Source organism: Nothoprocta perdicaria, unplaced genomic scaffold, assembly GCF_003342845.1.
Source record: "Nothoprocta perdicaria isolate Ctin4 unplaced genomic scaffold, notPer1 scaffold_0, whole genome shotgun sequence".
Taxonomy (NCBI): Eukaryota; Metazoa; Chordata; class Aves; order Tinamiformes; family Tinamidae; genus Nothoprocta; species Nothoprocta perdicaria.
The window spans coordinates 18,120,857-18,133,425 of NW_020454092.1; the positions used below are offsets into that span (position 1 = coordinate 18,120,857).

Sequence of the window (12,569 nt, forward strand, 5' to 3'; positions counted from 1 at the left end):
GCGCCCGCGGTCCCTCGGCGGGAGCGCCGCCCCCCGCCCGGGCCCGAGGCAACCCCGGCAGGCACCGATCCCTCCAAACCCCCCCTTCCCACCCCTTCTTCCCGGGAGGCGCCGGTGGCACCGGGGCGGGCACCAGGACCATTTGCCAGGCCACGCTGCAGGCAACCATTAGCCTTCCTCACCCTCCTCCTCCGCTCACCCCGGCTCACACTGTGGGGCCTGTCTCCCCACCCCCACCCCGGGGTGCCGGGATCCAGGGCCTTTCCCCGTGCCGCTCCATACCCGTCTCCCGGCGTGTCCCTGCAGAGCCGGCCACGGGATGTGGAGCTGGCCCCGCTCCGAAGGCCACCCGGACGTGGGCCCCATCTACGTGCGGGAGAACGGGCGGCTGCACGTGGTGAGCGCGGGCGCCGAGGGCCGTGCCGTGGCCAGGGCCTTCTCCGTGGAGCYCCGCGTGAGCGGCGAGGACGGCGGCGCCCGGAGCCGGAGCACCGACCACTTCATCTTCACCTACACCAGGGAGGGCAGCCTGYGCTACTCCGCCAAGTCCCTCTTCAGCCTCGCGCTGGGCTACGTTTCCGACAACGTGGAGCGCGTGGAATCGCTCGCTGGCTTCCCGGAGCAGGTCGCCGAGAGGCTCTTCTCGGCGGCGGAGGCGCGGCAGAAGTTCACGGAGCCGGGCGCGGGACTGCGGGCGCTGCACAAGTTCACGGCCGCCTACGGGAGCCTGGTGCTGCGCTCGCTGTGCCTGCGGAACAGGTGAGCGCGCCAGCACCGCGGCCGCCTCCCGCCAGCGGCTGCCGGGCCGCCCTGCAATTATTTTCTCCCCTAGATACCAGGTTTGACACTGCCTAATTTTAGTCCAGTGACCATTTGGGATGCTGATGTGAAATAAACTAGAATATATATCCCGCTTTATTTTGAAATAAGCGSTGTTTGCAAGTTGATGTCCAATTCCTAGTCCAGTAGTTTGAGCGAGAGCAGAACCACGATGCTGGTTCAAGCAGACGGCTGGGAACTCAGATGTGCGGACTGCGGGCCAGACAGGCAGCTGGCTGGCTAATTTCTGGCAGTTTCCATATAGGTATTAATGTGCAATGACCCCATTAACACTCGTGACAACTAGATCCTCATCTAGGACCCTTCTGACATGTCTAAATGTGAATGACTTTTTGCACTTCACAGATCCTTGGTTATCTCTGAGAAGCTAGAAGAAATTAAGTCTTTCCGGGAGCTGACGTGTTTGGATCTTTCCTGTTGCAAACTTGGAGATGAGCACGAACTGCTGGAACATCTCACTAAAGAAGCTCTGTCTAGGTACCAATTTCYTGACGTAGAATCGAGCATGGTATTTTCTTCTCCCATCACTGAGCAATTCAAACAATCTGGCTACAGCTCTATAAAAAAGTTTCAATGGAACAACATACAAGTTTAAAGGTTTAGATTCATAAATCTGTTCTTGAGATAAAGTATAGAATTTGTTCTACAAAATCCAGATCTCAAAAGGTGCTACGAATATGAGAGTACAGAAATGCAGGTCTAATGTCTTATGCTTTCAAATCAGCTTTTTTWAATTTCCATTGTCCATCTTAAATGCATCTTAGGAGTTTTCAACGGCTCTAGACTTTTATTTCCTCTTTTTTTAGGGAGGAATTTATCAGCCAATTTTTTAACTGAATTAATGTGCCAAATGATTTGCTATAAGCACTACATTAAATATTTCCTTAATTAACATTTAGAGAATAATTATGCAATTTTTACAGTAAAGACTGACAGGTAGAAAGCTGGAGGAATCAATAGGCAGGCTAATTGCTCGATAATTAGCAGATATTAACATAGACTGTGCTATGCATCAAGCTTGTCTTGAAGTGCTCTAAAAAAYGTATTTTCTTTCTCTGAGGTTTGTTCAGGTGTCATAATAGCTCAGTCTCTTTCAATGTCATTGCCATAACTCTTACAAATATAATCTGTCTCATTTTGTCAGTTTTTTTTCCCCTTCTGAGCTGAAATTAGCAGCCCTGAGTTAATAACTTTAATTTATTAAAAACATTATTGTTTGATAGCCACTCTTTGTGCTCTGGGATTGTTTGGGAGGTAAGGGGAATACAAAAATAGTTGCTAGCTCTACGAACCCAGGTTTCTTATTTTGTATTTTTTAGTAATACTAACAAAACAGTAGATTTGAGGCTTAGCACAGGAAGAGCCCATACTTTGTACATAGAATTCTAAGACATTTTGTAAAGCCATCTAAAAATGCGACTGTTAACTGTGGATTTGCRTTTCTCTTCTCAGTGTAAAAAGGCTTCTCCTGAAAGACAACTGTTTATCAGACGCTGGCCTTCGCAGAATGACAGCACCCGTACGAGTACTGAAGAAGGGACTTGAGAATCTTTTGATACTAGATTTATCTTGTAAGTGCGTCATGGTTTAGTATTAGAAGTAGGCTCCATCTTTTTAAAGAAGAACTTCTCTTTAATATTGATGGAACAAATCAAAAAATTACTTGTTTTCAAAACATGAAGCATATCACAACGTGGTCCCCAATTCTCTTGTTTAAATATTGGCATTRGGAAGAAATTGTTTCTTGGCATTGTGACCATCTGTCTCCACCTCCACAACTGCACTAACTTCACTTGACTTCACAGGTAACCCTAATATCACAGATGTGGGAATTGGATACCTCCTTTCTTTCAAGAAGTTGAATTGTTTGGATATTTCAGGCGCAGGTCTCAAGGTAAAGCAGAGCTTCTGTGCAAGCTTCCTGGACAAGCATAACCCTTCATAACCAACTGACCTTCCCCACTTACTGCTTTGTCTTTTTACTAGGATGTTAATGCAGTCATTCAGCGGCTCCAGATGCGCCTAGGCCTCGTTCACTCAAAAGTGCCTCTGAAAGAATTTGACCACAGCAACTGCAGAACAGAGGGGTGGGCAGAGCAGGTATGTGGCTTTTAGATCTGCTTTGCTCGCTAGAAATCCTTCATGTGTAGTATGGAATCTGTACTGAACAGCACAGTACAGAATGAGTTGTTTCCAATAGTATTTCTTTAAGCTCTTTCAAAGAAGCATTTTTAACTCCTTCAAATTCCATTTCAGACTGTTTTGCAGTGGGAGCAGGCAATTATGGAGGCCATGAAGCAACAAGAACATCTGAGATCCAGCACAGCAGCTCTGCGCTTCTGTATGTACTGCATAGACAGCTTATTTCCTACAGGGAATCTTTTCATACATCTTCTCTCAGTACAAACAGCATCTCAGATGTGTAACTTCAGCCATCTGTGCAGCTGTATCATAATGTTTGCATTTCTCTGTTACATAGGCAAATAAATCTTCAACAGTATGACAAGGGTCTTAAGGCCACATATAATAGAATTTAAACTTCTTTTCTCTCCTTAAACTTCTAAGTACAAAAKAGAAATATTCTTTTCCCTATTTTTTTTTTTCCCCCAAGCAAAGCAGTCTCCATTCACACTGTCCCGGTCAAAGCAATTTGCAACATGAACATGCAGTTTTCAGGACCTTTTCTGGTCCAAATCTGAACTTTTTTTTTTTTTTTTTTTCCTTCTCTGTAGATGGCAAGACGCACAGAATACAGGAAGTAATCAAATGCAAGTTGATGGAGACAGAAACAAAAGCTTCTGGAAGCTTGCAGTTTTATAAGRAAGAAAACCAAAACTGCCCTTTACCTCTGAAAAGGGAGACTGCAGACAGCCGTGAATTAAGGAACAATAAAAAAAGAGTTTTGGCTGAACAGGAGAGAGAAAGGACTTMCAAACAGAAGCATCTGTGCCTCACTGTGGAGGACTGGGATTTGTTGAATACCTACTGACTCAGAAAGGAGTGGGTCTTTGATAGTTTTCTTGCTAATGACAGAATACTGAGAGGGAGTGACAAAGGGCACCAGGACTGTTCAATCTGGTTGCTGTGATTCAGTGGTGAGTTGCTTTTGCTTGGGGAGAGTAGAGCTAAAGTCAAAGAGAAGGATAATAAAACTACTGTATATTTTGAATACCTAATTTTTAAAATAAAGGGTTTTTTTCTTAACCTTAAGTAATTCTTTTGACACAGACATAATTCAGAAAAATTGTTGGTCCTGCTCTTCTTTCTCTGTTTTTGCATGCTCAAGAACAGGAGGCTAATAATTGCAACTCCTGATTTTTAAGTCAGATGAGCAGAGAAAAGGTTTTCTTGTTGTTAACAATGAAAATCTTCTAGCTACTCTGATACTCAGCCTAAAGCTGTCACTGGGGCAGCAAACACAGTCTATCTAAAGCTGAAAATAGAGCTCTAACACTAGCTTTTTTGTACTGGAAAACAGCCAAGGCCTGAATTCATTCAGAACAGATTGAGGTGCAGAGTGCCCATGAACAGTGTCCTTTAAGGCACTGAGTTTACTACGGGTTTCCTCTACTAGTCCTTATTTAAAGAGTATCTTCCTTTYATGGTCGTTTGTCATTGCTTGCTCATATTTGTCTTGCTGCTCAGCAGCAGGAAAAGCAGCACCTCCTCAGAATCCACAAAGATGCCACCCTAAGGAACTTCAATTCAAAGGCACATGAAGAGAGGAGAAAAGACTCCATTTCTTTGTTGCTGAAATTTCCTCAAAAGGACTGCCCACACAGCAGGCACACTCACCTTCAAGCCCTACATTTCCTCCCAGAAACTCAGATGATTAAAGAGACATGGAGCTGCTGGAGAAAGTCCAGTGTAGGGCTGTGGAGATGAGGGAACTGGAGCATCTCTCAAGAGGAAAGGCTGAGAGAGCTGGAACTGCAGAAGAGAAGACTGAGAGGGGATCAGATCAGTACAAGTATCTTGAGAGAAGGTGCCAAGACGATGGGGACAGACTGTTTTCAGTGAAACAGCTCTTCTTCTGAGGGGGGAGAGGAGAGGCTGACTTCATGCTGCCTCTGAATCTTCCCTTCTTAAGCTCATCCTACAAGAAGGTGCAATACTCCCTCATCAACTGCCACAGAACATATATTGGGGTAACAAGAGAGATACAGTGATTATAATAGCAGGCTTTAGTTACCAATTCCAAATCAGCTTTGTTAAAAGTGTTAAGTGACTGGGATTTTCTAGTAAGAAACAGACATCCCTTACGTGTTGTGATTGAGAGTGGAAGCTTGAAAGGGAGAAATGTCACAAAACTCAACCTCTCTTCTGAGCTCTAGCACTAGACGCACTGCAGTACTGCTTTACAGACACAGAAAAAGACATCCATCCTCGCCACATATAAAAGAGAACTAGTAATTAAATACAGATTTTAAAAGGTCCCTGTAGTACCTGATCTATAATGCATAGTTTTACCATCTCATGAAATAAAGTATTMGTCAGAAAACAGAAAAGCCATTTTTAAAAGAGCTTTCAGAGCTATAGCTGGATCCCAGTTACAAATTAGAACAAACATTCACAGTTTATACAAGTCAGAGTGACATGTCAAGTTTCAGATCACAGGACAGAGAGGAAATGAATGAATTGGTTTTCACGTTTAAAGATACATGACCTGGGTTAGTGGTAGGAAGAATATTGCCTGAAGTTTATTTTGGACCCAGGAAAGTTAAGTGCACTCACAGTAAATCTGTGTTTCAGACATTGGATTTGGGATACGTGAGGTTTTTTAAGGAACGGAAAAAGACCAAATCTTCCTTAAATTTCAATGGCACGTCTGTATCTTAATCCTGTAAACTGCTTTGAAGGTTTGCCTCTCTGATCCTGCCCTGCTTGCCCAGAAATGAAACGAGAATGAATGGATCCAGCCGTGCACCCCGCTGCCCCAGCAGCAGATGTGGGGCCCTGCTCACTGCTCTACTCCAAGACTCTGACTGCCTTTTTTTCCTCTCCTTTTTTCCTTCTCACTCTAAACTTAAGGCAAGAAAGGCTCACATCTCTCAGTTTGATCTGCTTTACCATTTAGGCTAAACCTCAACCCACCTTTGCAGTCCCTGCATCTAACTCTCCTTAAGGGAGCCAGCATTTCAATACAGAAGCACCTCAGCCCAGGTGCTCTGTGGTTAGAACCTGGTCACCAGCTGCTGCCAGCACAGAGACCGTCTCCAGCCTTCCCACAACTAACAGGTTTATTGAATTTGTGCTGCCTGTTTTAAAATGAGAAAAGACTCCCCTTCACACAACCCGTGAAGGTGTCCCAGAATCAGGCTGTGCTTAGGTTAGAACTCCAAGAGCAAGTGGGTGGCCAGCAGGACAACAACAAGGCTTAAAGGTGACAATGCAGAACGTGCCACGAGGCATCCAGTGTCCCTCAACATCCAGGCTTCACGGCTTGCAGATATACTCATCGGACCAGCTAGCACAGTGCTGGATGCTATCCCGGCACAGTCTCTTTGGGATGCAGGTGCAATACTCGTAGAGCACTGGGGTGCAGCTCCACCACTCAGACCCACAGGGAGGGCAGGCAGCCACTGGGAAGGGGGAAAAATGGGGATCAGAGGTGTTCCTGTTGCACTGACCAGTTATCTCCTGTCCTACACTAGGAAGAATTGTTTCATCCTTTTGGGAAGTAGGGAACAGCCACTGGTGACAACTCTGCAGCTGTGAACCCGCCACAGAGGATCCTCACTTGATGCTACATTTAGAGGACAATCACACTTGACATTACGATGACTTACGTGGCAGATGTACCACACTACGAAGAACGATTAGCTACTCCGGAGAAAGCTACTGGTACACGCAGGTCTTGACTGAGGTTCAAAACCACATGTGACTTAGGCACCGACCTGCAGTGAAAGGTGCACCCCAATGCACTAGACAACTCCCAAACTGTTCACTTTACCACATAGGGACATTCAGTTCTCCCTGGTCCTTCAGGACATACCCATCTACTGACCAAGGATCAATGGCTAGTGCCGAATTATCGTTGCTGGCTACAGCTACACATCAGATTGCTCTGTGACATGAAGGAGTGTGCATGCTGCTTACTCACGTCCTAGCTAACTCCTGTATTAGAGGGTGACACTAGCCTTCAAAGGGGAATTTTCCAACACTATCAATGAGTCCCATGCCCTTAAAAGTCTATTTCAATCAATTAGCCAAAACCTTTTGTATAATGGTAGCCAGAAGACGGACTTACAGCTCTCCATCTCATCAGAGCAGTCTCCACAGTCATTCATCCCGTTACACCTCTGATCAGCGTAGATCCAGTACAGAGGGTTACTGCAGTGGAACACCAGGTATCCTGGAAGGCTACTGGGCAAGTCATCTACAAAACCAGATACAAGAAACATGCTGAACTCCACAGGGCACAGACGGATCTGCTGAAAAATTCCTCACTGTCAGAAGAGCATCACTGCGAGGATGTTCATAACAAAACTGCTCACCACAGAGCTTCTCCTGCTCATCCTCTCCATTTCTGCAGTCCCGGATTCTGTTGCASACGTGGCTGGCTGGGACACAAGTCACTCCGTCATCGCACAAGAAGCCTGTCCGGTTATTAGAGGCTGCACAGAAACGGTTCACTGAAGGGAAAGCAAGAAATAGGTTATTTCAGACATTTTCATGTTCACATTCTGAAGAGCAGAACAAGAAGGAAGGGGATTCAGCAATTCGTCATTCTGGAGATAACCTAAGGCCTGAACTTATCCTCAGTCACTTGGCAGTGAACACCAGCCTGTTGGAAGCAGGACTGAGAGCCAGAGGGATCTGTGCTCAGATGCACTATGGCTCTTCATGTGTAACATGATTTTCTGCCCATTTCCTATTAACAAAATACAATAAACCTCGGGAGACCCACCTGGCACGTGCAGCAGAAGTCCCAGCGTGGCGGCCAAACCCACGATGGTCGCGAGGGCAGCGAGGACGAGCAGGGCCACGGCAGAGATGCAGACCCTCCTCCGGGTGCAGCAGGCTGTCGGGAGACAAGGGAGCGGGATATAGGAAAGGCTCCCGGGGGTCTGGGAGCTCTGAGGAGGGCTGGGGCCTTTTGAGGAGGGAACAGCATAGGAAACGGCAAGAGTGTTGTTTCAGGGGACTCTGTGCATGGAACTGGCCATGTCAAACACCCACACAGAGCAAGATGAACAATACTGCTCTCCAGCTACACACTGCAAGCCAAAAATGCTGCTCTTACAGAGGACAGCACAGGAAACAGAGCAGGGAATTGAGCTGGTTGGTGGTGGCTTGGAAGGATGCCCTCCTAGAGCCCAAGGCAAAATGTGCCAAGAGGCAGAATTTCATTTGGCAGTGCCAAGGCTTTCTGCTCTGACCTGGATTGCTGGCTTTGTTTAACGCTCCCCCTTAAAGAGGCCCTCACTGACAGTTCAGAGTGATGAGAATTCGTTGCAGAGCAGCCCTTCTCCTCCCCAAAGACTGTAGATATCTGCAGAATAAAAAGGGCAGCCACTTCCAGGGCGTTTAACCTTAAGAAAGCCACATATGTAAATCAAGCAAAATGCAGAAGTGAAAGGCCAAAACCACAGCTATTGCAATGCAAAGACAGCACATGTAAGAGCAAAGCTGATCAGCTATCCTGATCTCAGCTCCCTGCAATATCAAGTGTTCAAACTCAGCATTTTTTTTTCTTGGATTTCTCCAGATTTCTAAAATAACAGGAAAATTTGAATTTTGTACTCTGAGAAACACCCACAACTACGTAACTAATTACTTAAGATAACCTTGTATGCACAAACAGGTTCTTTGTATTTTTGAACATTAAGAGCTTTGATCAAAAGGTTGTAATTTTTGCCTTAGCTATTTTCTGTTTACCTTTTTGCTCTGTGTTGTACAAAAGAACCAGCCYTTGGCTCGACTGCAGAATGATTCTGGCTGCCGTGACCATATCCTCCCTTCTTGTTTGAACAAGAATCAAATGCAGAACTGTTCTGCTTAAAGGAGTGCACTACAGCACCTCTGCGTCTACCAGACAGGATCTTTGACCAAAAAGCAGAACAGCTGCAGACAGATATGAATTAAAAAATAATGGAGTGATGAAACTAAAAAATAATGGAGTCACGTTGTTGCAACTTGATATACAGGTTTGCCACTGATTATATTTGATCTCACCTTCTCGTTATTAAAATGGACAAGATCTGCTGAAGTTTGGCTATTAAAAAAATGTAGCAAATATACCAAAAGCCTAGATGTTCATTTTGAGTCTTTTCTGGACCCAAACATTATATATTGTACAATACTGTAAGACTGCTCACTCCAGAGTGGGAGCAAGGAGCTTAAATCTATGTATTTTAAACTCTTTGGATATTTCACTACAAACAAAGCAAACAAACAAACAAAGCAAACAAATCACAGTCTCAGTAGATCATTACTTGAGTCTGTACTTTCCTAAACAGACTTCATTCRTTTGTACACAAAGAGATTGCTTCCACTGAATAAAATAATAAATAAAACATTAAGKAATGCATTTTATTCATTACCTTTCGCTTCAGAGAAAGACTTTGTTGAATCAAAAGTAGCTACATGAACACCTCTCTAGAAGAAATAAAACACACTTTACAGGAACAGCACATGATAATCACACAATTGATGTCTTTCTAATGTTTGTCATCTTACATAAGAACATATGATTCCTTTCATTATTCTTTATATACACAAAGAAAAAACACTTTACTGGAAGTGGGACAAAGATTTGATTCAGAAGCAATTAAACTACCTTTTAAATTTCAGTTACTCTTTCATTAAAATAAGCACTAATTCTACTCCAGTACTTATTASTAGTACTTTGCATTTATACCAAATTAGGCTAAGGAGAAACAACTAGAAATTTCCCAGAAACAAGTGATCAAGAGGTTGCACAAAAAACAACAGCAGGAAAACACACACTTCAGGGAACAGTTGCACGTAAGATTTTCCCGAAGGGAAGGACGATACCTGGGGGTGAGTTTTGTTCATGCTTCATGGAGCTGTAATCCTCAGCGCGGCGAGAAGGACCCCGGGGAGTTTGCTGCACCCTTGAATCCAACCAGGCTGGCAGCAAAGGCAGGCTCCGGTGCGGGCCAGCATTGCCCTGCATGCTGCAGAGTTACCTGGTTACAAACAGAAACAGAGGTAAGGAAAGCCAAYGGGAAAGGCAATTCGAGAGCTTCCCGCTGCTCCGGCCGAGAGCGGCCGCGGTGCCCGGGGCTGGTGCCTTGCACGAGCGCTGCAGGCCCCTCACTCACCTTTCCACACCTGACATATATCACTCGGGGTGAACAGGGCTGCCCAGCCCACGCTGGGCAGGATGCAGAGCCAGCTGCGTGTGCTCCCGGCTCTTCTGCTACAGCCAGCAGAACAGGTAAATGATAAGGCAAATGATAAAAGTAAATGATCAGGTAAATGATAAAGGACTCGGAAGATTCAAAACCTCAAAATCTTCACTACTCCTGACACCAATTAGAAAGATGACTGCTCCATGTTCCCGAGCCCAGGCTCATTCCCCRCCGATTTTATTTGTATTTACATTGGTACAAGTCAGAAAGGCCCTCCTTGAAAAYGAAATGCAATGGGAGTTGAAGGGAGATCAGACCATCTTCACACACGAGTCTTCTCTCCTCCTCTCCCCGAACACTAACACGCCAGCCTCACAGCAAGGAAAGCTCAGGCTGCTGCAAAGCTGTGCAGGACACAACCAACCGCAGCCKCTTCCCTCCAGGGACCGGACACAGGCCCAGCAAGTTCTCCAGGTCCCTTTTCCTCACGGAGTCACATTTCCTGGTCTGCAGTGATGCCCAACCGAGGTCARCTAATAGGAACTTAGAAGCAGATTAAATCCCTTCCAAACTGCTGAAGGCTTCACCACAGCACAAGAGGGCAATTTTACCCCTTCAAGAAAGAGGCTACAAGTTGCTGCTGCCTGACAGATTCTCTTCTGGGCACTACCTAAACTACCTTTGGTGCAAGCAGAGAAGTTGGCAACTGGACTGCCTTTAAGTTRGCACCAAGAACCCCTATGCTAATCCTGTCTTGAACAGCATGCTACTTATTATCCAGGCCTAAAAGCTTAAAATACAGTCCCTGGTTTGACCAGCACTAAATTATAGCTTGCAGAAGATGGTCAGAGGGAGGAATACCAGCTACACAGACATACCAAGGCCCCAGATGCCAAAAATACTCAGCAGAAGAGTTTAAAGATATACTCCATGTCATAAAACAGCAGCTTGTGGAAGGCAGTCCCACCTCACGGTGCCTCTGAGCTGCAGCGCTGCATCCTCACCCATGAAAGGAACAGGCAGGTGCCTCAATATGCTAGGGAGCACGGGGTGAAAACCCTGAAAACACCTAGTAGCAAACAAGCCCCAGCTCTGCGTGCTGACAGGAATATGGAGAAAGACTAAGGATTAAAAGCTGCGTACCTTAAATCTCGGTTGTTTCTCTTTGAAGGCAGAGTTTAAGTTTCTAATTAGTTGTGATAGAGCAGGTGCATTTCAAGCCTTCAAATGGTTTACTGTCTGATAGTGAGTTTAATCAGATAGAGGCTTTAGAGGCGAGTTACACCACARAGCCAGAGACTGCTAGTTCAGCAAAACGAGGAGCACCCAGCACTTCAYGTACCCAGAATGAGCGACCCCTTCTGAAGCACAGAATCTTTGCCTAAAAYGAGAGACGTGGAAGAGGGAACACACATGCAGGACAACAGACAACTGAATGGTTAGTTCCAGGGCCTCAAAAAGGAACAGACAAACCTCAGCTGTTGCTGCCAGCAGAGAACTGCACGTGGGTTGTGACGGGCGACCCACTCGTGTCCAGATATCTCCACCTCAAACGTGACACAAGTTCACGTGACCACAGGCCGAAGGGAACTTAAAATCTCTCCCCCCTGCAACTCCAAAGCTTTAAGCCTTCATTTAAACAGTGGTCTGTGTGCAGAGATCTAACCCAAACTGCATCCTTGGGAGATGAAGATTTCAAGTTAAAAGTTTAGAAAATATGTATAGGTCAATCTAAGTTGTGAATTCAAGTGCCAAGAGAGTTTTAATACTGTTTAGATTAGAGATCTTTAGAAACAGTTCTATTATTACAGTCTTAATAGTATCTGATCTTACTGAAGATTGCTTGACAAGAGCTTATGCTACAAAACTTCCAGAATTCTTCAGCTTCTGGCTCACTCTGTGGACAGCAGTGCCAAGTGACAGATTGCTACAGACGCACAAGCAGCTCCCTGTGACCTAACAGCACAGAACTGAATCACTGCCTTCTCCATACTTACTACTTAGCTGAAGTCACTATGCTGTGAACAAAAGACATAAAACCTCTAGATCTGCTTGTTGTCTCCTCTTTGTTGTGAAGGTGTGAGTAGCTCCAACTCGAAATAAAGCAGTTGTTTAATCCTAAACTAGGAATTCAAGCAGTATTTTAAGTCAACTGATTCAGAAACCAAAGGAAAGTTTCTTATTCTCCAATCACAAATCACCAGTGTAACAGCAGCTGTACTATATGCATGTGAAACACACAAATAACAAGGTTTTCAGAAAGCTATAAAACACTCCTGTAACAACATGTAATAGAAAAAGAGGAAAAAACACAAATATTTTCAGCAGAGTCCAAAAACATTCGCTGTGTTAGAAAAGGACATGGGGACTGCTCTCTAGATGAGGATTTCTCTTCTGAAAAGGTTAGCA

The 12,569-nt window shown here is 45.1% G+C and overlaps 2 protein-coding genes across 3 annotated transcripts; one reads left to right on the forward strand and one right to left on the reverse strand.

The window, feature by feature from the left end:
- The first annotated feature begins 275 nt into the window (after positions 1–275).
- On the forward strand, positions 276–3,990 carry LRRC42 (leucine rich repeat containing 42). The gene is made up of 7 exons (XM_026034508.1): positions 276–759; positions 1,186–1,317; positions 2,293–2,411; positions 2,646–2,734; positions 2,827–2,940; positions 3,097–3,181; positions 3,573–3,990. The coding sequence occupies exons 1-7, from the start codon at positions 320–322 to the stop codon at positions 3,827–3,829; spliced, it is 1,236 nt and encodes a 411-aa protein (XP_025890293.1). The 5' UTR covers positions 276–319; the 3' UTR covers positions 3,830–3,990.
- On the reverse strand, positions 888–9,863 carry LDLRAD1 (low density lipoprotein receptor class A domain containing 1). 2 transcript variants are annotated; one of them, XM_026034528.1, is made up of 6 exons: positions 9,841–9,863; positions 9,387–9,441; positions 7,751–7,864; positions 7,338–7,475; positions 7,091–7,219; positions 888–1,397 (listed from the first exon to the last, which is right to left on the reverse strand). In XM_026034528.1, coding segments are annotated over exons 1-6 (459 nt in total). In that variant the 5' UTR covers positions 9,862–9,863; the 3' UTR covers positions 888–1,395. The 2 variants fall into 2 exon arrangements, with proteins under 2 accessions (XP_025890313.1, XP_025890304.1); XM_026034519.1 differs by lacking the exon at positions 888–1,397 and adding an exon at positions 5,894–6,422.
- Positions 9,864–12,569: the final 2,706 nt, after the last annotated feature.